This window comes from Pipistrellus hanaki (assembly GCF_964339955.1).
Source record: "Pipistrellus hanaki genome assembly, chromosome: 16".
In the NCBI taxonomy this organism is placed as follows: Eukaryota; Metazoa; Chordata; class Mammalia; order Chiroptera; family Vespertilionidae; genus Pipistrellus; species Pipistrellus hanaki.
Window position 1 is genome coordinate 37531333 of NC_140518.1, and position 26504 is coordinate 37557836.

Below are 26504 nucleotides of genomic sequence, written 5' to 3' on the forward strand. Positions count from 1 at the left end.
TGGAAAAGAAACATGGGTTCCCCAAAATATGAGATCAATGTCTGGGCCCCGCCAGCAGGTGAGGGGTTCCCGAGGCAGGTGCTTGGGGGGCATAGGGGAACTAAACCTCACATCACCCTGCTTGGCCCCCTCACATAACCAGGATGGCTGGTTAGCCAGAGACGGGTAAGATTCCTCAAGGAAGGAACAACCTAAGACAGGCACAGTCGCAGAGGGGCCATCAGGAGAGAACTTGGGGGTCAACAGAGGTGGGGCACAGACCCTTACCAATCTCCCCTGCAACATGGCAGGCACCTGAACCTTGTCCCATTCTGAGGGAGGTCTCCTGCCCCCTTGGCTGTTTCGCATCCCATGCACAGCTCAAAGTGGGACCCAGGTAACAGACAGAGACTTGGCTGACAGCAGCTGCCCTCTCACTGCAACAAGACTTATTTGAGAGGTCTCATACTCATGGTGTGGGCAAGTGGGTTTTTAATATCCAAGTCCAGCCTAGCAGCAGTTGAGATAGATTTCTTAATATTGCATGAGATAAATATTCAATTCCAATTTTTCTCTTGGGAAAATCTATTATACAAGCATAGTTTATTCAAGAGCCCATCCTCTCTCACTGATCTATAATGCTAGCATATATCACTTTGCCAAATGAGAATGGAAATTTTTTTTCTAATCTATGTTTTCATTAATGTGGCTGTCTTACTCTATACCATACTGACATAATTACTACAACTTTTTAAATTAAAATAACCTACTATTTTGTAGCATATATATTGTACATCAAATTTGTCTTTTAGAGGTGACAGCTTTTCTTGGACTTGGGACCTTTCATATATATATTAAAATCAGCTTGTTATTATCCAAATATAGTGTGTTATGGTTTGTTTGTGTCAGTGAACTCATTTATATAAAGTGTTTAGTCTTAAATCAACTTTGAATTCTTGAGATATATCCAATTTGCCATTGTAAACACTGTTGAATTCCATTATAGTATCTCAGGCATAATAAGAACCAGGTGCCCTTTCAAACCAACCAATCAGCTTCCCAATCCTTTCTGGCTTCATTTTGTTTATCTCTATAACCAATCCATTTACTAGATCATCTGGGTTCTGGGATGCTTATTGAATCTGATCACTTACCCAGGATTGGTACCTCCCCTTTATGGTTGCTATTTTACTTCCTATGGGCATGCCCCACAACAGTATCTCCTCTTATGTTATCTTGGCTTCAATTGAATAGGATCCAATCAATTGGATCAAACCTTCCCTTTGATTGGATCATATTACAGATACATACAACAATAAAGATAAATTCTTAAAATGATAGATTTTTAAAAGAAATAAAACCTTAAAAAAATCTTTACTCTGATTTGAGGGGAAAAACACTTAATCAAGCTTCTGGTTTGAGATGGAGAAAAGAACCTACTCTTTTATCTCATCTTATTCCCAAAGTACAATAAACATGATGCTAAAATAATAACAAAGACTCAAACAGACACCTCTCTATTTCTATTTAAATAGAAAATAAATTTTCCAAACACCCCTCTGTCAGCCAGAGTTGGCCATATGACTAACTGTAGTGTTTAGTATATGAACAGAAGTGATGTGTGCCATTGCTGACTTCCTTAAAACAATGGGCTTGCTCTCTATGTTCTCTGTTTAGTTTCCTGTAGTTTGGAATGTTAACATGATAGTAGTAAACTAGCTTCAATCATGTAAATTAAGACAATACCATAGGTGTTTTGCTTGTTGACTGCATTTATCAGAACCACTAACATACCCTGGAGAGCTCCGAGCATTATGTACAAGAGAAATAAGTGTCTATTTTGTTGGAGGCACTCTATCCTCATTACAGCAGATTAGCCTAACACACAAGAGAAATGGGTCTTCATTCTAAGGCAGAGCCCTGTAGTCAATAAGTACTGTCCTTGTAGAGCTTCAGGCTCACCGACAAATTGCCTCAGTGTTAATCATAAATAATAATAATAATAATAATAATAATAATAATAATAAGGATCTTCAGGGAGTTAGGTAAGCTACCCCACATAGGGACAAGTCCAAGATTAAAAAAAAAAAAAAAAAAGGAGAAAAAAAATGATAACATAAGAAACATAATTCAGCAAACACAATCATTTAAAAACAAATACTGTGTTGGCGGTATGTTTCAGTGGTTGAGTGTTGACCTGTTTACTGCCTCTGGAGGGTCATTAATTCTAGGTCTTCTCGCCTGACTTAATAATGAACTACATATGTGTGTGCTTACACACACACACACACACACACACACACACACACACTAGTATATGTACATATACACACATATCTGTGTTTATATTGAAATCACCATTCTAATTCATTGTCAGGGGATGATTCTAGCCTCTTACTCACCCTCTTATATGTAACTTCTCACTCCAGCAGTAAGAAACCTGGGTCCCAACAGTCACCATACATTTACTTAATTGCTCAATTGACAATATCTTTATAGAGTATCACAATTGCTAATGAGAAATATTCACTACAGTATAATGCTTGTGTGCACTTGCTTTTGCATTTAGTCTTATAGTTTTCACACATGCCCCAAATTACTTAGGTTATATGTAATGTGGTATTTTTAAAAGTATATCTAGCCAAATTTTTATTCAAATATAAAGGTGTATTACAAATATTCTCAAGCAATCAAGGCCTCTGAAGGAGTTCCATACAAGGATTCTTATTTATAACACTCTTGGAGAGTGCCTAGAAATTGAAAAATAAAAACTAGAGAGAGACAAAGAATGGAATGCAAATGCTTGGAAAAGGAATGAATTCATATAGAACAGGAACCTCTAAAGAAGCTGAAGATATTACTAGAGAAGAAGAAGAACAGAAAAGGCAACAGCAGCAACTGTGTTATGAACAAGAAAAAAAAAAGGGAATTCTTTGAAACGCACAGGTAATGTCGATCATAGGCGAGATGATTCTTCCTGAAGGGAGAATGAAAAGTTGTCTCCAGATGCAGATGCACAACTCAACCATGAATCTGACTACTTTCACCAACAGAACAGATTGAATGACTTTGATCACCAAGAGAGAAGGACAGGTTTCCTGAGAACTGAACAGTACAACCTTCATTTTTTTAAAAATATAATCCTCACTGGAGGATATTTTTTCCATTGATTTTTAGATAGAGTGAAAAAGTGTGTGGGGAGGAGGGGCCCGCAGGGAAGAGACACATGAATTACTTGCCTCCTGCAAGCACCCTGACCCTGGCCAGGATCAGGACTCCAACCCAGATACAGACTCTTGACCAGGAATCACACCTGGTCCCTTTGGTCTATAGGCCAGTGCTCTAACCACTGAGCAAAACCATACAGGACAAGCCTTTATCTTCTGAAAGGCAAGAACGCTTTGTTGGTCAAAGTGAAGGGGGGAAAAAACATTTCCTATTGCCTGAAGAGAAGATGCAGGATTTGAAAGGTATCCCCCAAATTTTCATGATTCCAGAAGAAATGATCCTCCACCAAGACATTTATAGGGAATCAGTCAAGAGTACGAGAGGAATGAGATGAGAAGAGAGCTGTGATCATCCACCCTAGGCAGCCTCGAGAAGCAGGGCCCCATCCTTTGAGACCATCCACCTGGAAAAAATGGAGGAGGCTTGTCCAATGACAAATGGGAAAGTAGAATTGAAAGGCCAGATGATCTGGGAGAGGTGTCAAGACACAGTGTAGAGGGGCTCTCCCTGGGAATCATAGTAATGCTTCGAGTCATGGAAACAGAGAGGGAGTCAGGGTCATCACAGTCCCAGGAAGTGGAGCACAGCACTGAAAAATGAAATGTGGTTGAATGTCAGGGCTGTCAAGGACACTAATGGGCCAAGGAAAGTGCGGCATAGTCCACCTTCTCAAGGGCTGGATGTCATGATGCAAGGTGATGGGTGATGGCTGGACAGGGGCAGTCATGATAACCCAGCATGCAAGTAATGCAGCCCCAATTAATAGAATTGTCAGCGACAATTCCATGCCAAGAAGAAGTGGCTCTGGATTTAAGCCACTTAAGAGTGGGCTTCCACAATGATTCTGAAAATTAATTCTCTGCCATGCAGGATATAAAAATCCATGTACAAAAATCCGTTGCCTTCCTGTATACTAACAACAAAACTTCAGAAAAAGGAACGAAAAAAATAACAAATTCCTTTTGCAATTGTAACCAAAAGAATTAAATACCTAGGAATAACTTAACAAAGAACATGAAAGAACTATATACTGATAATTATAAAGCAGTCTTAAAAGATGTTGAAAAAGATACAACAAAATGGAAAAAATGTGTTTATGGATTGGAAGAATCAACATAGTTAAAATGGCCATATTACCCAAAGCAATATGCATATTTAATGCAATCCCCATAAACACCCCAATGTCATTTGTTAAAGAAATAAAACAAGAAATCACCAGATTTGTATGGAGCCACAAAATACCTAAAGCAATCCTGAGAAAAAAAGAATAAAATTGGAGGTATCACACTGCCTGACTTCAAATTATACAACAGAGCCACAATAATAAAAACACTATGGTATTGGCAGAGAAAGTGACACACAGATCAGAGGAACAGAATAGAGAGCCCAGATATAAAACCACATGTATATGGGCAGATAATTTTTGACAAAGGAGCCAGAAACACACAATGGAGTAAAGATAATCTCTTCAATAAATGGTATTGGGAAAATTAGAAAGCCATATGCACAAGAATGAAACTGGGTTACAGTTTGTTCCCATGTACAAAAATTAATTCAAAAAATGCCCTAACTGGTTTGGCTCAGTGGATAGAGCGTCAGCCTTTGTACTGAAGGGTCCCAGGTTCAATCCGGTCAAGGGCATGTACCTTGCTTGCTGCCACATCCCCAGTAGGGGGTGTGTAGAAGGCAGCTGATTGGTGTTTCTCTCTTATTGATATTCTAACTCTCTATCCATCTCTATTCCTCTCTGTAAAAAAAAAAAAAATCAATAAAATATATATTTTTAAATTGATTTAAAATGGATCAAAAATTAAAATATAAAAACCCAAAGCAATAAATAACATAGAAGAAAACATAGGTACCAAACTTACGGACATGGTCTTAGAGAACATTTTATGAACTTGATCCCAAAGGCAAGAGAACTAAAGGCAAAAATAAATGAACAAGACTGTGTCAGACTAAAAATTTTCTGCACAGTAAAGAAACTGACAACAAAACAAAGAGGCAGCCAAATATATGGGAGATGATATTTGCAAACAATAGTTCCGACAAAAGTTTAGTTTCCAAAATATATAAAGAACTCATAAAACTCAACATCAAACAAGCAACCCACTCAAGAAGTGGGCAGAGGACCTGAAAATACATCTCTCCCAAGAAGTTATAGGAACAGTCAATAAATATATGAAGAGAATGTTCAAACTCACCAGCGATTAGGGAAATGCAAATCAAAACTACAATGGGATACTACCTCACACCCGTTAGAATGGCTATTAACAACAAGACAAATAAGTGTGGGAAAGGTTGTGGAAGAAAGAGAATGTTCCTTCACTGCTGGTGAGGATGTGGAATAGTACAACAATATGGAAAACAGTCTGGAAATTCCTTAAAAAATAAAAATAGAGCTACCATAAGTACCAGCACTCCTTCTCCTGGTAAGTAGCCAAATAAACTTGAAAACACGTGTTTGGAAAGATATATGCATCCCTATGTGCATTGTAGCATTATTCATGGTGGCCAAGACATGGAAACAACCAAAGTATCCGGAGACAGAAGATTGGAAGAAGATGTCATACACACACACATACACACAATGGAGAACCACTCAGCCATAAGAAAGGATGAAATACTGCCATTTGCAACAACCTGAGTGGACCTTGAGAATATTTTGCTAAATGAAATAAGTCAGTCAGAAAAATCTAAGAACCATATGCTTTCACTATATGTGGATATAAAACTGAAATTTATGAACACAAACAGCAGTGTGGTGGTTGGTTGCCAGAGGAAAGGGCGTGGGGGTGAAGAGGCCTAATATATGGTGAGGGAAGAACTGACTTTGGGTGGTTTTCCTTTGTGGTAAAATATACATAACATAAAATTTACCTTTATTATTAAATTTATCCTGGTGACATTGGTTAGTATATATATATATATATATATATATATATATATATATATATATATATGAGCATAATAAGCTAGTTAGACAGGACAGCCAAACATAGTGCAATATACAGATCTTGTAACATAGAAACCCAAACCGGAAAACTTATATGATCATACTAGAGGCCTGGTGCATGAAACTCATGCACAGGGTGGGAAGGAGACCCTCAGCCTGGCCTGCATCCTCTTGCAATCATGATGTGAGGTCAGGCCTAAACCAGCAGTCGCACATCCCTCTCACAACCTGGACCGCTGGCTCCTTACCACTGGCCTGCCTGCCTGATTGGCCCTAACTGCCTCTGCCTGCCTGCCTGATCACCCCTAACCATTCTGCCTGCCTGCCTCATCATCCCTAACCCCTCTGCTTGCCTGCCTGATTGCCCCTAACCACTCATCTGCCTACCTGATTGCCCCTACCTGCCTCTGCCTGACTACCTGATCACCCCTAACCATTCTGCTTTCCTGCCTGATAGCCCCTAATCACTCAGCTGGCCTCCCTGATTGCCCCTAATCACTCATCTGCCTGCCTTATCACCCCTAGCCCCTCTGACTGCCTGCCTGATCATCCCTAACTGCTTGCCTGCCTGCCTGATCACCCCTAACCGCCTCTGCCTCAGCCTCCACCACTGCAGCTTTGTCCAGAAGGACATCCAGAATGATGTTCTGAAGATCGTTTGGCTGTCCTGTCTAATTAGCATATTATGCTTTATATATATATATATATATATATATATATATATATATAGAGAGAGAGAGAGAGAGAGAGAGAGAGAGAGAGAGACTAAGCAAATGTCACCCAAATAAATTTAATAATAAAGGTAAATTTTATGTTATATATATTTTATCACAAAGGAAAAAGGAAAACTTTCAGTACTTTATAAACAAAAAAAGTGCCCAACTTAATGGATGAGCATTGACCTATAAACCAAGAGGTCAGGTTTTGATTCCAGTCTGGGCACATGCGTGGATTGTGGGCTCAATCCCCAGTGTGGGTCATAAAGAAGGCAGCCAATCAATGATTCTCTCATCATTGATGTTTCTATCTCTCTCTCACTTCCTCTCTGAAATCACTAAGAATATATAATAAAAAAATAAAATGTAAGTCAAATAATAAGTTGCACTAACCCAAAAGAATGAGATATATTAAATGATAAAAGTGGTTAAAAAAATCAGGAAAAATGAAAACAGAGAAAATATATATGCAATAACTCAGAAATAAGATTCTCCACATATAGTTTGGTATAATTACAATGAAACAATATTATACTGAATCCTATATACAACACTCAGATTTTATAATTATGAACCAGCATGATTTGTTTTTTATTTATTTATTTTTTATTTTTTTAAAATATATTTTATTGATTTTGTACAGAGAGGAAGGGAGAGAGATAGAGAGTTAGAAACATCAATGAGAGAGAGTCATCAATCAGCCGCCTCTTGCACACCCCCTACTGGGGATATACCTGCAACCAAGGTACATGCCCTTGACCGGAATCGAACCCCGGGACCTTTCAGTCCCCAAGCCGACACTCTATCCATTGAGCCAAACCGGTTTCGGCTGTTATTTATTTTAAAAACACATCTAACAGGGTAAAAACCCAGACCTTGTGGAATATATCAGTATCAGAGTAATGTATTTTGTGATTGTAGGTTGAGTGGTACAGGGATGTATACTGTATATTCTCAGGTTACTCTTCTAAGATTGGTTAATCAAAGTTAGTAAATGAAACAGGTCGGGATTTGGTGAGGCTTAAGGAGATGTGGGTTGTGGACATGCACTTCCTCTGCTCCCTGAACTCCAAATGAAACAGAACAGTGGCCAGAGGTCAATGAACTACAACAGGAACCTCAGCCAGCAGCTCAGCTAAATGACAAATGTCAAAGCATCACAGGCTCGGACAACCATGACCACTGAGAAAATAACCTTGGGATTTAAGCATCAATAGGCCATAAAAAAAAAAGCTTAGTAGAAGGTTCAGTAGTAAACTAAGGCCAGAAGCCAACAGTCAGAGGATTACTAAGTAGAGAAAAGGTGGTTATGATATGAATCATGACACTTTCTGGGATCACCCACCTGTATTTTGGGTGCCTTTGGTAACATTTCTTCATCTTTTTGAACTTGAATGTCTTTATTTTTAAAGAGGTGGTACAGAAATAGCTACCTGACTGAGTTTTTTCAAGATTAAATAAATGAAAGACATTTTATATATTTTTTCCACCAGAAAACTCAGCATAGCCACTTTTTCCCTGAGAATGTTGGTGGTGCTTATCCTATCTAATAAAAGAGTAATGTGCAAATTAACCATTACTCTGTGACAAAAATGGTGGCACCCATAGCCACAAGATGGTGGTGCCCAGTCCTCTTAGTCCTGCCAGAGTCTCCAAGTCTGCCCAGCAGCAGCAGTCCAGGGTATCTAGCTGGGAGGCGCCTGCCCCCCACGCAGCGATTTCTGCCCAGTGGCGGAGCCCGGGGTGTCCAGCTGGGAGGCGCCAGCACCAGGAGCGATCCTGGCCAGCAGCCGCAGCTTGGGCTGGGGTCTCAGACCTGCAGGGCCTTGCACCAAAGCCGAGGTGGCAGTATGGGCTGGGATCTCAGGCCGGCAGGGCTGCAGAATACCCTGGCCGTGGTGGCAGCTTGGTCTGAGGCCTCAGGCAAACATGGCTGCACACCCACACTGTGCAATCACCCAACGAGCAGTGGCAGCCTGGGCTGGGGCCGTGAACCAGCACTGCATGATCCCCAGGCCGCAGCAACAGCTTGGGCTGGGGACTCAGGCCGGCAGGGCCGAGCACCCCTGCCACTTGATCTTCGGGCCAGCGCCACCAGCCAAGGCTGGGGTGCGATCCCCTTCCAGTGGTGGCAGCCTGGGGTCTCAACCATTGAGTCAGACCAGCCAGGCAGATATGGAGGAATTTTAAATGTTTCTTTTTTAAAATATATATTTTATTGATTTTTTACAGAGCGGAAGGGAAAGGGATAGAGAGCTAGAAACATCAATGAGAGAGAAACACTGATCAGCTGTCTCCTGCACGCCTCCCATTGGATATGTGCCCCCAACCAAGGTACATACCCTTGACCGGAATCGAACCTGGGACCCTGGAGTCTGCAGGCCAATGCTCCATCCACTGAGCCAAACCAGTTAGGACTGTCCAATATGCTAAAGAAAAAAAAAAATGAACAACAATAAAAAAACAAAAACAAAAACCCTATCTAATAAAGAGGGAATATGCAAGGAAGGGAATTTGGGGGGTGACTGGTTTCAGGGGAGGGCAGTTGGGGACAATCAGGCTGGCAGGAAAGCAGTTAGGCATCGATGAGGCTGGCAGGGGAGTGGTTAGGGGGTGATCAGTCTGGCAGGCAGAAGCTGTTAGGGGCAATCAGAAAGGCAGGCAAGAAGTTGGGAGCCAACAGTTCTAGATTGTGAAAGGGATATCTGACTGCCCTAAACAGGCAGTTGGACATCCCCAAGGGGTCCCAGATTGGAGAGGGTGCAGGTTGGGCTCAGGGACACCCCCCCTCCCGTGCACGAATTTCTTGCACTGGGCCTCTAGTATTATATAATTGGGATTAATCACTCAACTTCCTTCTCTTTACAACTGCTGAGGAAGAGGTGATGGCAAAGAATTGACTGTTAATGGTCTCCCAAACTCTCAGCCTTTACTTTATTCTGCTCAAATAATAAATGACCAAGTGATTTGAATTCTTCTATAAAATAAAATTGGAAGAACTTTTGCAATCCAAGAATATTTTAAAGAGAAATGGGGAGAAAGGGAGCATTGCGAGAGTAATTTTTTAAAAGAGAGAGATGAGTGGGAGATCTGAGCAACATGGAGCGTGTGTGTGTGTGTGCGCGTGTGCGTGTGCGTGTGTGTGTGTGTGTGTGTGTGTTTGGGTAGAGAGAGTACTGGGAATAAAGACAGCAGAGGGAAATCGTGTTGTCAGGTAAGGGTAGCACATGGGACCCCTGAGAGGAGACAAGGAAGGGAAGCAATAAATGATATGATATGATATAATATGATATGACCATGAAAAATATTTAACAATATAAATCCCTTACAGTGTGTGGAGAGGAGCAGCTGCTTTCCCCCATCCTCTGGGCTAAACCCAGGTTCTGGTTTGTCTGGGGTGGGGCCCAATCCGGTACTGGGCTGGCATACAGAGTCCTGCTTATTAAAGCCTGGACTTGTCCTGCTTGAAGCAGGATCAAACCTGGCTGCGGAATTTTGGGGAACCTCTGACACTCAGGTGGCCCACCTGCTGCCATGGGCCGCTACCACATTCAAGTGGCCACCGGGGCCTGGCTCTTCTCTGGGTCTTTTAACCCCGTGCAACTGTGGCTGGTCAGGGAACTCGGGGAGGCAGAGCTGGAGCTGCAGCTGAGGCCAGCACGGGGCCAGATAAGAGGAAGAAGTGGGAACTCAGACCCCCTGGCTGGGCTCCATGCCTGAGAGCAGTTGGGACTTGAGGGGCTGAGAGCCAGTGACAGCACAACCACACCAGCTGGGACTTCCATTGAGAAAGGACGCCTGCACCTGGTGGGTGAGAGGTTCAGAGCCAGGGCCCAGCTGGATTCAACTTCTTTCTCCCTCCCCTGGACTCTGCTCCACACAACCTCCTCTCCTTTTCCAAGTGTCATTATGGGATCAATGGTCAAAGGGGAAGGTCCTCCCAGAGCCCGGGCACAGGTGCAGGTGTTGGTGCTCAGTGTTCAAGTCACTGTGGTCTCAACCTGCGTCCCTAGTCATCCCGGTTCAATGGATCATCTGAAACCCATCATGCAGGTATTGGGAGGAGGAAATGCTGTCTTTGGAGGCTGTGTCACTGGACTCCACAAAGCCCCCACCCATGCCGCTCCCTGGGTTAAATGCCTCTTCCGGGTCCCTGCTACTAAGTCTCACTGGGTTCTGGTCCCCACAGGTGGAGGAGTTTGAGCAGGACATTCCCCAGGCCTTGGGGCCACTGCAGTTCGTGAAGTTGTGCAAACACCACTCCCTGGTGGACGATGCCTGGTTCTGTGATCGCATCACCGTGCAGGGCCCGGGAGCCTTGGAGGAGGCCGCCTTCCCCTGCTACCGCTGGGTGCAGGGCGAGGGCCTGCTGACCCTGTCCGAGGGCACCGTGAGGATCTACCTCAGGGAAGAGGAGCAGAACTTAGGAAGTACTGAGGGATAGGGGGAACATTATACATAGAAATAATAAGGCTGTAAGTAGGCTTTAAGAGATGGAAATAAATGATGTGTACATCCCACCTCTGAGGAGTGCCCTGGGAATGGGAGGTGAAGCTATGCTGGAAAACAGAAGAGCCAAAGTAAAGGGGAAAGATCTCCGTGTGACTGGGAACAGGTTAGGGCAGGGACAGGTAAAGCTAGCACATGGGACCCCTAAGAGGAGACAGGGAAGGGAAGCAATAAATGATATGACCATGAATAACTGGTTTGGCTGTGACAACATGGAAGACAACTGTGAGGGCAGGGAGCACTCTGATTGCAATGGGGATGAGTGAGCACAGGCTATAGGTTATTTGTTGCTGTGAGATACATGGAGGAGAGATATGACTAGAGAGAATTTTAGAACAATGGCATGTATGAATGGAGATTAATCAGCCATAAGAAAGATGGCATGCTGTTTGAGACAACATGGATGGGTCTTGAGATTATTCTATTAAACAAATTGTCAAAGGAAAAGGACAAGAACTGTATTATTTGACTCCTAAGTGGGATAAAAAAAAACACACACAACAATAAGCAACAAAAGAACAAACAAAAATACAAACTCATAGAAACAGACAACAGAATGTTGGTTACCAGAGAAAAGACAAAGAAGGTAAAGGGGTAAATACATGGTGACAGAAGGAGATTAGACGTTGGGTGGTGAGCACACTTAATGTGTACAAATGTCATATTATACACTTGAATTTTATATGATGTTATTAATCAATGTTATATCACAATAAATAAAATAAAAATAAAATCATGGAATAGGTATCTTTGAGGGACAATATAGAGGTGAGAAAAGGACAAGTGAGGTTAACAACTATAAACTATGTGATGATGAGGATAGGTAAGATGGAGTTGGGGAAAGGTAGCAATATGGAACTATTTGCTCCCTAAGACAGGTGAAATGGGATGGTTGAAGGTAACACACATGGAATTTTTGATTCAGGGATCAGGTGGAGGTAGGGACAGAACACCCCAGATTGCATATGTATAGGGAATATGAAATATGTCATTTGGATGAGAGTTAAAGATGCAGAAAGGGGTAGGCAAGTATTGATGAGTTTAACAAAGGCAATACACAATAATATGGGGTTTTGTGGATATGGCATGTGATCAGGAAGACAATTCGTAATCATCTATAGGCACCAGTAATGGAATTTGATTTAAACATGAGATGTTGCTTAAGGACCACTATGGAGTTGAAATAGGTGAGATCATGAATAGGTTTTGGACAAAGATGCAATGACTAACTTTGAGAATACATCAGGTAAGGCAGAGCCAGGGAAAAGGTAAAAGTATGATGGAATACAGTCAAGAGTGAGAGATTAGATCAAGTCAGGGATAGCAGCAATTGGAAACACCTATGAGGTCAAATGTTCTTCCAGCCTGCCTGGCAGGAGAGAATCCCTTGGATGAGTTCCAGAAGCATTGCGAGAAAGAACTGAAGGAAAGACAGCTGATTTACTGGTAACCACCTACCCATAGCCCTACTGATATTCCCATCTCTTCTCTGATCCTTCCACCATCACTGACTCCCTAATTCTTCCCTGAATTCTTTTCCCCATCTGCTAGTTGGGGCACCTGGCACGAAGGGTTACCCTTGACAATGGCTGTGGAATCTTGGAAGGATCTGCCCCCAGATATGAAATTTCATGGTGGAAAGAGATTGAACTATGAATGGACAGAGAAGACAGGGTGAGAAAAGATCCCAATGGAGTGGGGAGTGGTAGATCCCATAACAGGTAGGATTTGGTGAGCTGACAGTGCCATCCTTGATATCTGTCCTAGGTTACTGGAGATGATTCTCAAACATGTTTACACCCTCCTGAACTCATGGGACAGCCTAGAGGATTTTGATCAGATCTTTTGGGGGCCCAGGAGCACTCTTTGTGGTCAGTATTCCCATAGACCATTGTAACTTCATAATAATCTTTTTTGATGCCTCAAAAGTCACACTAATTAGTCCCCCAGTACTTTCCAAATGAGAAGATATTATGCCTGGTCATACATATCTCTGAGGCAACATGAAGAAAAGACAGGGGCTGGATACAGAGTGACCATAAGCATGAGTTGCTGTGTTAAAACCTAAATAAGAGGGACATTGGGTAATTGCAAATATGCTCCCTTTCCCCTCCACTCCAATCCCACAGAGAAGGTTCACCAGCACTGGAAGGATGATGAGCTTTTTGGCTACCAGTTCCTCAATGGTGCAAACCCCATGCTGTTGAGACAATCCATCTCTCTGCCCTCCCGGTTGGTGCTGCCCTCAGGGATGGAGGAGCTTCAGGCCCAGCTGGAGAAAGAACTCCAGGTACACCCCAAGATCTCTGTTGTCTTCTCCTTGTCTGTGGGGGAAGGGATATGGTGAAGGGAAAGGACCAGAGATGAATCAGGGAAGGGAAACTGTATGAATCCACTGTTCCTATGTGCAGAGTCCTTTGCAGGAAAAACTTGCAATTGATAAAGCATGTAAAGAAAACTATGGGACTCTTGGGTGCCAGACAGAGGTAGCAGAAAAGAAAGATGAAGAAAGAGGCTTGGGCACCTTGACAAGGGGAAGCTTAGTATGCCTGTGCTGCAAAGGAATTGGTCAAGTATGGTCTTAAAACCACCACTGCCACAGGGAATTAACATGTCCCTGAGGAAGACGCCTCTCATTTTGCCTCTTTCCTCACTGTCAACTGAGATGACTTGGACGAAATGTTCTGGATGCCTCCTTCCTTTCTGCCACTAGGACTCTGATATTGATGTAGGATACTTGCAAGAAATGAGACTGAATGTTATTACACTTCTTCCCCTTGGTGCTAGCCCTCTGGAGTAGACTTTGAACATTTCCCCCCAGAACGGTTCCCTATTTGAAGCTGACTGTATCCTGCTGGATGGAATTCCAGCCAATATAATCCAAGGAGAGAAGCAATACCTGGCTGCCCCCCTGGTCATGCTGAAGATGGAGCCCAGTGGGAAGTGCTACCCATGGTCATCCAGGTGAGATATTTTGGAAATCCTACTCCTAACACTGCTCTCCCTTGCCCCAACCACTGCCCAGGGACAGCTGGCTCTTGTCCCCCACCCCCACCTCACTCAGTGAGATCTGTCTTTGTCTCCAATCTCTCTTTTCTACCTCGAAACCTGACTCACTACTCATATTCAATTACTTTTTGTGAGAATCAGAATGCTCTCCGTTGGTCCTCACCCTAAGGCTACTCAATCTCTTCCTGATCATTGAATCTGTGGAATATCCTTTCTTTCTTGGACATATTTTCTCCCTTGTTTTGAATGCATTTTTCCTCTTACTGTTCTCATCAATCAGTTGATGAGAATTGTCAGGTATCTCACATGTCTAGTTTCTCCTTCCTGTTCTACCACCCTAACTCATACTTTTATCAGGTTCCTCCCAAACCACTGTTATGGCCATACCGACTCCCCCCTTTCCAATTCCTCTGACTTGGTACCTGACTATTAAGACACACACACTTTCCTAGAGTGAGAGGGTGAGTGGCAGGATCCTCATTCCTCCTGTGAGATGATGACCCTTGGGAGACAATCTTATTCATCATTCTCCCCAGAAACTGAGCACAGTGTTTAACATATGATGAGGTCAAGGAATACTTAATTCCTCCTTTTTTTGCAGATCCAGCCTCCCAAAGCCAGCTACCCAACCCCACCACTGTTCCCGCCTTCAGATCCTCCTCTTGCCTGGCTCCTGGCAAAGTCCTGGGTCAGAAATTCAGATTTTCAACTGAAACAGTTTCAATATCACTTGCTGAACACTCATATGCTGGCTGAGGTCATCGCTATCGCCTCCATGAGGTGCCTCCCGGAACTGCACCCTGTCTTCAAGGTATGTACTCTACCTTCCATATGTCCTCATCCCAGAGAAAGGAAACAATGCAACAGTTCCACAGGATTTAAAAGGCCTAAGGCCCTAAGCCATCTATCTGGGAATATGAAACAAACCTGCTTTGAAATAATCTAGCACTGATACGGTATTGCAGCAAAAAATTGTCATTTGGCATGAGGGGACAAGACACATTTAATTATCATAAGACCTGGATTTTGTGGTCATATTTTCATGTTTAAATTCTATTGATTTTGAGCTAATTATACATTCACATGTAATTGTAAGTCATAATACACATAGAGATCATCTATCCTGTTAAGTCCAGTTATTTACATTTTTCTACACATATTCTAAGTCAATTCTCTGAAATTCTCCAACAATGGGTCTGGAGGGGAGTAGGAATATAATTTGTTAAACCAATATGTTGCCCTTTAGCCAGGAAGACAAATGGTAAAACAGCCAGAGAACCATATCTTGGAATAGAGGTGGAAATAACAAGAGACAGCTATATTAAACACTATAGTGTTGATGGAGAATGTTCTACTACAACCAGATGTTATGAGGAACACAAGGTAAAAGGGCAAGGATAGCAGCTTGGCTGGTCACTGACATCTACCCAAGAGTGAGAAGAGTAAAGATGTACATTAGCATGGTGGTGACAGGGATGGAAGAGAGGAGACACTGCCTACATCATGTCTGTGCAATATTGCAGACAAAGGTCAGAGGCCTCACCACTGCCAGACCTAGGAGCTCACAAAGTGAATACTGTTGGAATGACCCCAAAATACTGTGATGCTATAAACAATGAGTTTAGTGACTATTACTAGGCAGAAAGCAGCAAAATAAGGCTTGTGCTTGTCTTACAATTGTTTTCCAAATCTCAATGACACTTTGATATAGAAAACAGGGCAGAGCAGGGGGGAAAAACTCTATAAGCCTATGAACCTGAGCAGTAGTCAGAAAGAGTGTAGTCAGGAAAAGAAGCCAGCTTGGAGGCAAAGATGAGGTGTTGAGCTTTCCATACAAAGAGATTGAAGTGTTGGTAAGATATGCAAATGAGTATGTGGCAGGCAGAACAACTGAACTGTAATGTCACTGAGAGATCCAATGCCAACCCTCCTCTGGGCTGTGGTTGTTTGGTGTTCAAAGTGACATAGACAAAATAGCTACTAATGTAGTTTACGGGCTCTAAGATTTTATAACTTCATGATGTTTTTACATGATCATCTCCTTCATAGCTTGAATCAGTTGTGCCTAATTTTACGCTTCAAAAAGTCCTTGTATTAGATAAGCCCCCTTCCACAGCCATATTCCCTCACCATAGCAACTCCATCTCATGGCAGACAGGTCTTTGTTGGAACTCCCAGGAAGAGTTACCAAGGTTACCTGTGCAGGCTCTGGATTCAGACTACTCAGGTCTGAAGCCTGAATCCTGGTCTCAGTACTTACAGATGTGTGTTCAGGATCCTCATTTCTAAATGAGGATTAAAAAAAATGCTATCTCCATTGTTGGGTTGTTAAGGCATTACAGAGTAAATGCTAGAAAAATGTCTGTTTTCAGCTGTTATTTTTATTATAATCATCATTTCTGTCATTGCTCTTAGGAACTCTGTTCTGGGTTCTTTATTCCTTGCTGTGGTCTTAGTGTTTTCTGTGACACCATCATTCCTCCATGAACTTTCTGTAAAGAACAATCTGAGCTCCCTTGATGCTTGATTATGGAAGTATCACTTGTGACCTTCCCTTTTTCCAGCATCAAAAAGCTCTGATCAATATCCAAACTGCCTGAATCCTATATATTAATCAGGTTAAAACTGAAATAAAAATAATCTAAGATAAAAAGAAGCCCATGTCAGGATTCAGTGTAGTTTATATATTTTTTTTCTTCCTTCTCACCTGAGGATATATTTTCCAAGGATTTTTTTAGAGAGACTAGAAGAGGGGAAAGGAGAGACAGAGAGATATCATTGTGAGAGAGAACACACAAAAAATGGGGATTGAATTTGCAATTCAGGTACATGCCCTTAACTGGGAAAGGAACCCATGACCCATCAGTGCTCAGACCAACATTCTAACCACTGAACACAGTGGCCAAGGCAGCTGTACTTTTTTAATAGATTAAGAAGGGGGGGGGAAGGAAAGAGAAGACAATTAGGAACAGATTTCATGACAACCCATTTGCTGCTTAAGCAGGTAGCTTAATTTGGCTCCAAAAATGCTAACTAAAGGTATCCTTTCCCCAAAAGAAACCAAGAGTAAAACAATAAGTGGTTGGAAGGAGAGCTTTGAAAATGAGGAGAGAGGCTAGTTTAGGGAAAGAGAAGATGTGAATGATAAAGCATGAAATGATATAGATCGATAAGGGGTAGCTTCTAAACAGACAACTACATTCAAGGTGGATACATTATTGATATAACTCCTAACCAATGCTTCTTCTGTGTGCCAGGCACTGAGCTAAACACTCTTTATATATTACTCACATAATCACCACCACAGCACCTGACTTAGGAGACCTATTATCATCTGTGTTGACAGATGAGGAAATTGACATGTAGGAGTTGATTATCTTGACATGTAGGGGTTTATTGCCTTGAACAAGTACCAAAATGAGTTAAGCCTGGAATCAAGAGCAGGTCATTTCTAGCTCCATAACCCCACTCACAATAGAGTCGTGGAGAGCATGAGAGTTTGTGATCATAGAAGCAGGAGACCAGCCTAGAAAGGCACTGGCAGGGAGAAAAGCATCAAGATGGTGTCCAATAACGACCCTTCTCTAATCTTCTTCATCCAGCTCCTGATCCCACACATCCGCTACACCATGGATATAAACATACGGGGACGGATACACTTTAACTCAGCTAGTGGACTATTTAGTCAGGTAAAGAGGAAATGAGGGCATGGGGATACCTAATCTTTTATCTCTCTACAACCTCCTGCTATTTTCACAGGCTCACACCACCTGGTATGAATGTTCTGATTCTTAAACCCATGAGCCTGTTCATTTTATACCTTTAATTTTGTAAACCCCATTGTGAACCCCTTGTACACTATGCCAAAATTCTGAAGCCCTTCTTCTATCTCTCAAAGCTTGTCAACTCTCAAATTCCAGGCAATGAACACAGGTGGAGGGCCCCACGTGCACTTGATACGTCGGACCATGGCTAAGCTGACCTACCGCTCCCTCTGTCCTCCTGAAGATCTGGCTGACCGGGGCCTGCTGGGAATCCCAAGTGCTCTCTATGCCCATGATGCTTTATGGCTCTGGAAAATCATTGCCCGGTGGGTGAGAGTGGTAGCTGAGAAATGGACAGCCATTGGGGGAGAGGGAGAGAGGGTCTCTGTCTTGAGGTCAACATGGGGCATAAGGAACATGAAAGAAGAAGGTCCAGACAGGGGAGCAGAGGACTCAATTTTGGGAGAAATAAGGAAGAGTGAGGAGACAGTGGGTAGGATTTGAAAAGGAGGAAAGTGGAATAAGGGAGAGCCTAGGTTGGGAAAGCTGGGAATGGGGAGATATGGTTTCTGGAACAACCAGGGTTTTGTTAGAAAGAATGGCTAGCAATCATGCTTAGGGAACTCTTAGAACTAATGACCCACATTTCCTTCCTTTCTAAACTAGTGTGTAGAAGGAGCTCAGAGATGTCCCAAAAAGTAAGTCTTGTGATCTGTCCCCAGATACAGTGGAAGGAGCTTGGTGGAACCACAAAAAAAGGATTATTAGTTAGAGGCTAGGGCCTTGTACTCAAAGAGCTCAGCTCCCTTCTCTGGGCAGGTATGTGGAGGGGATTGTCCACTTCTTCTACCACGGGGATGACGTCGTGAGAGGGGACCCTGAGCTGCAGGCCTGGTGTCGGGAGATCACTGAGGTGGGGCGGTGCCAGGCCCAGGACCGAGGTGAGATTCCTCCTCACAGAAGGAAACTGTTAAGAGACTCTGCCCAGAGTCCCTTGTAAGCCTTGGGGACATGACCCCTTATTATTACCCTCTTGACCTCCACACATGAATCATTTGAATCCCATATTCACCTCTTAAGTATTAGGACAATTCTAAAAACTCAAGAATTATTATCCTCAATGTTCCTGACCATCAACCTTTATGGCCACCTCCCATTCTCACCGCAGATGCCCCCAACCTGCCACACCCTGGGGCCCAATGGATACCGAACCTGCTTGTGCTCTCTGATGCTCTTCATAAGAATGCAAATGGGGGGGGGGGGTGGAATTCCCACCAAAGTCCATAATGGTCCTCTCTGGCTTTCCCACCCTTCTCTTGCCTGCTACTGTCCACCAACCAGAGAGGATGCAGACACACGCCACACTACCACAGTGCAAGGTCATTTCTAGTTGCAAACAGACTCTCGGTTTTCTCTTGCCTGTTCATTTCCTCACTAGGATCAGCCTTTAGTTCTCCCATGCCACATTTTACTCTCCGAGGAAGAAATCGCTTTTATGAGCTTTGCCTAGTTTCCTCCTCCTCCTCTCTCTGGCACATATGGGCTGGCTTGTTTCATTTCAAATTGTCCTTCAGGCCCTACCCCCTCATACTTCACACCAACACCTTGAGTCCAATCTTCAGCCTTTGGAACAGATACAAACATATACTGGGAGGCTGTTATGGATAGGCCTTAAAATACCAATGATACAGGGTTTAAAATTCCAAAGCCAGATTCTTGGAGAAAGGCTTTCTTTGGAGGATCTGGACAACACCCCCACTAGCCCAACACTTTCAGAACAAAATGTTCTCTGGTACTTTTCAGTTCTGTCTTTCAAGCATCCCATGCCCCAAAAGATACTTCTTCCTCTCCCTAACCATTCTCTTCCCACGAAATACAAGCATTTAAAAAATAGTCATATATAAGCTTTAATCTCTGATTACCCCATCCTCTCCTTCAGCTTTCAATGTTCTCTCAGCCCTGTTATTCCCACATTATTCTCATTAAAGACCATATATTAAGATTTGTTTCTAAAGTATTGGTTTCTGCTTCCTTCCATCTATGTGACCTTGAGCCATCCACTAGATACCTTTCACTTAGGTTTAAGTTTCCTTAAAGCTAAAATGGGCATATATTTGGCCACAATCCTCACATTTAATCTGACAGAATTTTTGAGATCCAATGGTATGTGTGACAGTGCTGAAATCTGCATAGTATATAGTGTTAGATGAGTTAAATCATATGCTCCACCCCATGCAAAAATACCTCCCCAACATGATCGGCATGTGAATTGGAGAGTCCAGACAAAGCATGCAGTAGATGACCTTGAGCAGGCATCAAACTCTATGACTCACTGTATTCACCATGCCTGTTTATTCTGCAGTTTTGATACTTTGACATCTTGGAATCTTGTTGACCCAGAAAGCACCACCCTTCCCAGAGCAAGCTAATTCTCAGATATAGCAAACCACTTCCCTGAGAGCATGCTTTCATATTCCAGAAGTCCCAATCACCACTTCTATTGAGTTCTTACACTCTGGGCCACTATTCTCCTGGCCTAATCACCTTGGGCCAGGTACCAGTCTAGGGACAGCTACCACACTCCAGAGCCCACTGGAAGTATTGCAACTATTGTTTATTGTCCTAAACAGGCTTATTCTGTCTTGCCTGTTCCTTCTCATGGGAACCATGACAAAGGCTCCTGCTACCTTTTACTGTCACTTCCTCTGCCTCTTGACCAACCCTGGTGCTCCCAATGTGGTCCCCGGTGGTATGGCAGGTACCCATCTCTTGGGATCTGTGAGTATAACATACTTTTACATGGCAGTTATCTCCTGACCTGTTGGCTTCAGAACAACTGTATAATAATAGAAACTATATTATAAAACAGTCGCCTGTATATTGAGTGGAATGGATAGCTGATTTTGATACTCTTCCTGTATTTTAACCAAATCAATTACTTCTCTTTCTCTGCATCATTACCCAGCTATCTGTAAGCATTTGAACCCCTTTTGGGGAGACAACAATTTTGTTGAAATACAGAAAACCTAGAGAAAGCTACAGAAATCATAGGTGTACAACTTAGTGGTGTGTTACTATGGTGACACACCTGTATAATTAGCATGAAGATCAAGAATCAGAACCTTAGCAGCTCCCCCAGAAAGCCCCTTGTGTACTCTTCCAGTCATGCCCATGTGAAAGTAACCATTACCTTGACTTCTAGGTTGGTTAGTTTTACTTATTTTCACCTTCCACAGATGGAAATACAAGCACACACTTGCTTATGTCTGGCTTCATTTGCTGAATACTATGCTTGATATTTACCTACTTTGTTGCATGTAGCATGTAGTTTGTTCATTATCATTGTGCGAACCTACGTTTTCTCACTGGCACCGTTTATTTTTCCTTTTTGCCATTGATGGGAATTAGTATTGTTTCCAATTTGGGGCAATCAATATTAGTGCTGTTGTGAACATTTGTGTGTGTTTCCTGTGGACGTGATGGAACTTAAAGTATGCAAAAAATCAGCTTTAGTAGTTACTGGCCCTTTTCCAAAGTGGTTGTACCAGTTCTTTTATCAGAGTATGAGTTATCATTGCTTCATATACTCTCAAATACAAGAAAAGATATTTCTGTCTTTTTTGTTTTAGCCATTTTGGTGGGCATGTAGATCTATTCTATTGTGAGTTTAAGTTATGTTTCTTCAAGACTAATTGCATTGAATGCTTTTTTTTTTTAGTTTAATAGTCATTGGAATATCCTCCTTTATGAGGTGCCCATTAAAGTCTTTTACACTTATACCTTTAAGGTTGTAGCCCTCATATTGTGATTTTTTTTAATTCAGTTATAATTGATATATATTAATTTCAGATGTACAACATAATGATTCAGTATTTGTATGTATTATGAAATGATCACCACACAGAGTTACAAAGTTTTTGCTTTAATGAGAATTTTTATGATCTACCCTTTTAGCAACTTTCAAGTATACAATACTTGTATATAGTATTATTAACTGTAGCCACCATGCTGTACATTACATCCCATATCTTATTCATTTTATAACTGGAACTTTGTAACTTTTGACCACTTCATCCATTTCACCCACCCTTAGCCCTACCTTTTTTTTTTAGATTCCGCATATAAGTGAGGTCATGTAACCATTATCTGTCTCAGGCTACTTATTTCATTTAGCAAAATGCCCACTCATGGTCTATCTATGTTTTGCAAGATATTCTTCTTTTTATATATAATTTTGTTCATTCATTCATCCATTGATGAACACTTAGTTTACTTCCATGTCTTTTTTTTTTTAAGGATTTTTTATTGACTTTTAGGAAGACAATAAGAGAGAGAGAAAAAATGATATTGGATAAGAACAAGACTATTTAACGGTTGCCTCTTAAGGAGATAGACCCTGTAATCCACAATACATAACCGAGTCATGTGCCCTGACCAGGAATTGAAACAGCAACCTTTTGTTGAATAGGATGAAGCCCAACAACTGAGCCACATGGACCAGGGCAGTTGCTTCCATGTCTTGGTTATGGTAAATACTGCTGCAACGAACATGGGATGCAGCTATATTTTCAAATCACTGTTTTATTTCTTTGGATAAATACATACAAATGAATTTGCCTGGATCATATGATAATTCTATTTTTAATATTTTGAAGAATCCCCATACTGGTTTCCATAGTGGCTTCAATACTTTCCACTAACAGTACACAAGGCTTCTGTTCTCCACAGCCTCACCAATACTTGTTATTCCTTGTCTTTTGATAATAGCCATGCTAACAGGTGTGAGGCAGCATTTCATTATGATTTTGATTTACATTTCTCTGTTAATTAGTGATGTTGAGCACTTTTTATTATAATGTACCAGTTGGCTATCTGTATGTCTTTAGAATGAGGTCTATTCAGATCTTCTGTCCACTTTTTAATCAGACTTCTGGTTTATTTTTCTATTGAGTTCTTTATATTTTTTTTATATAATCCCATATTAGATATGAGATTTGCAAATATTTTCTCCCAGTTGATAGGTTGCCTTCTCTTTTTTTCTTTATTGATTAAGATATTACATATCTGTCCTTATCCACCCATTACCCCTTACCCCCCACTTATGCTCTCAACCTCCTGGTGTATGTGTCCATTGGTTAGGCTTATATGCATGCATACAAGTCCTTTGGTTGATCTCTCCCTTTTAACCCTGCCCTCTCCTACCTTCCCTCTGAGGTTTGACAGTCTAATTGATGTTTCTCTGTCTTTGGGTCTGTTTTAGTTTATCAGTTTATGTTGTCCATTATATTCCACAAATGAGTGAGATCATGTGATATTTAACTTTCTCCAACTGGCTTTGATAGTTTCCTTTGCTGTGCAGAAGATGTTTAGCCTGATGTAGTTCCATTTATTTATTTTTGCTTTTGTTGCCTTTGCTTTTGCAAATCTAAAGTATTATCAGCGAGACAGATGCCAAAGAGCATACACCTAAGTTTTCTTTTAGGAGTATTATGCTTTCAGGACTTTAATCAATTTGTCCTTAATTTGTGTGTGTGTTATAACAGTTCAGTTTCATTCCTTTGCATGTGGCTGCCAGTTTTCTCAACACCATTTATTGAAGACATTGTCCTCTCCCCATTGTATATTCCTGGCTCCCTTTTTGGGCTCACCTTTCTGTTTTATTGCTCTATGTGTCTGCTGTTTGCCCAACACCATCCTGATTTGATCAATTTTGTTTTGTCATACAGTTTGAAATCAGGAAGCAGGATGAGGGTGCCGTAAAGTCTGTTCTTCTCTCTCAAGATTTCTGTTGCTATTTGGGGTCTTTACTGAATTCATAAATTGTAGATTGATTTATTCCATGTCTTTGAAGACTGCAATTGGAATTTCATAGGGATTGCATTGAGTATATAGGATGCCCTGGATAGTATGGACATTTTAACAATATTAATTCTTCCAATCCATGACAATAGAATATGTTTCCATTTAATTATCTTCAATTTCTTTCTTCAATGTCTTATAGTTATCAGTGTACAGGTATTTCACCTCTTTAGTTCAATATATTCCTAGCTATTTTTTTTATTTTATTTTACATGATAGACTGATTGAATGAATGCTCACTAATTCTAACATTTGAGTATCTCCAGACATCAGCACTTATTTCCTTATCTATTTCAGGAATTGCAGTTTCTAAACGTTGGTATTTCTTCTTCTAGGTTTTCCTGTCTCCTTCCAGTCCCGCACTCAGCTCTGCCATTTCCTTACCATGTGCATTTTCACATGCACTGCCCAGCATGCAGCAATCAACTTCAGCCAGGTATGGACAACTGAAAGCCTGGGTCCCTGAGGGAAAGTGCCTGGTCTAGGGTATGTTTGAAGGAAAAAGTTGATAGCCAGAGCCCTGAACATCAGAGTGTCTGATTGACTCCAGATTCTTGCCCCTCAGCATGACTGGTTGTTCTGGGTCCCTAATGCCCCATGCACAAGGCGGATGCCCCCTCCTACCACCAAGGAAGATGTGACAATGGCCACACTGATGAGTTCACTCCCAGATGTCCGGCAGAGCTGTCTTCAGATGCTTTGCGTGAGGCAAGTGGGCCGGCAGCAGCCAGACAAGGTGAGAGGGGATTTGGGGAATTTTGGGGCAGTGGAAATGGAAAAGAAAGTTCAAAGTTCTGGGCTCTAGTCCCTGTGTCTTGGAACTAGAAGCTGATCAATCTTTATTTTCTGCTTCAGGTACACCTGGGGCATCACACAGAAGAATATTCTCAGGCCCTGAGCCCAAGGCTATTTTAAGACAATTCCAAGCAGATCTGGGTCACCTGGAAAGGGAGATAGTAGCCCGGAATGAGCAACTTGACCTTCCCTATGAATACCTGAAGCCAAGCCTCATAGAGAACAGTGTTGCTATCTGAGCCCCAGTATAATGGCCTTTCACAGACCACAGGCCCATACTAGGCTTAACATTTTCCCTTTGAGTTTTATGTTTTTCTGGATCCGAATTGCTATGGTTCTATTTTCTTTTCTATCTGAGTTCCCTCCCTGAATATATCACTAGCCTGAGGCACTGTCCCCACTTCCAGGTCATCTAACAGAATGATCTTTAGCTTGAAATCACATTCCTTAGAGAGATCAATTATTTACTCAAGATACTTCTTCTGTTTCTGGAAAATTTATCTTTTTCATTTATGATGTAATCATTTTGAATTGGATTTTTTAATATAGTATGGGATTAATGTTCAATTCTATTTTCTTTTGAGAAAATCTATTACACCAGTACAGTTTATTTAAAATTCCATCCTCTCTCACTGATCTATTATGCTAGTATAAATCAGATTTCTGTATGTCAATGGGAGTATTTTTGAGTTTTTTATTTTATATTTTCATTAATATGTTTGTCTTACACTGTACCAAACTGACATAATTACTACAACTGTTTAATTAAAACAACATACTATTTCATAACATATATTCATTAAATTTGTCTCAAAGGTGACAGTTTTTCTTTGACATCTGCTCTTTCATGCAAAATTAAAATCAGCTTGTAATTCTCTAATAAAATCTATTGTGATGTGTGTGTGTTAATGTGCTGCATCTATATAAAGTTTTTAAAATTAATTTCTTTATTGATTAAGGTATCACATATTTGTCCTCAACTCCCCATTCCAATCCCCCCCCTTCAGTCATACCCCCACTCTCCTATTGTCCTTGACCACTGGTTAGGCTCATATGTGTGCACATAGGTCCTTTGGTTGATCTCTCCCTTTTATCCCCACCCTCCCTTTGAGGTCCAACAGTCTGACCTATGGCTCCTTACCTCTGGGTCTGTTCTTGTTCATCAGTCTATGCTGTTCACCATTTCCCCTAGATGAGTGAGATCATGTCCTACTGGAAATATACTTATAAGAATAAAAAATGAGATAAGCAATAATCGTTATGCTGAAAGGCATATGCATCAGTCTGTAGTGAGCTTCTTTCTGGGCCACCAGTTCTTTTGAGACCCAATTTCAATGTCAAACAGTTCCTTATGTGTACATGTCAGCAATGACATTTCAGTTCTAGATGGTGGAAAAATGATGGTAATGCAGGTCCACTCCTCCCTGGTTTGGTCCTGGGCAACCTGCAGTGATACACAGCTGCGGACTGCTACTATGGTTAAGGTGTCATCAGTGACTTCCATCTCTGGACTGCTTCTCTTCTGTCTTCATGGTTGGGTAGTCCTGTCAATTCCTCTATATGAAGTTTTTAATCTTAAACCAACTTTGCATTCTTGAGATCTATACAATTTTCCAATTTATATATTGTTAAATTCCAATATATTTTCTCAGACTTGGGAAAAACCACGTACCATATCCAATCAATTTC

At 41.6% G+C, this 26504-nt stretch overlaps 1 protein-coding gene across 1 annotated transcript; it reads left to right on the forward strand.

Annotated features, from left to right (window-relative positions):
- Nucleotides 1-10413: 10413 nt before the first annotated feature.
- Nucleotides 10414-25054, forward strand: LOC311611271 (polyunsaturated fatty acid lipoxygenase ALOX12-like; the record flags this gene model as incomplete). Its single annotated transcript, XM_084863296.1, is given in 16 exon segments — nt 10414-10548; nt 11069-11269; nt 12752-12834; nt 12940-13062; nt 13156-13259; nt 13518-13678; nt 14210-14330; nt 14333-14352; nt 14999-15208; nt 18000-18086; nt 18318-18487; nt 18981-19102; nt 24356-24456; nt 24586-24756; nt 24876-24903; nt 24906-25054. Coding segments are annotated over 16 exon segments (1986 nt in total).
- Nucleotides 25055-26504: the final 1450 nt, after the last annotated feature.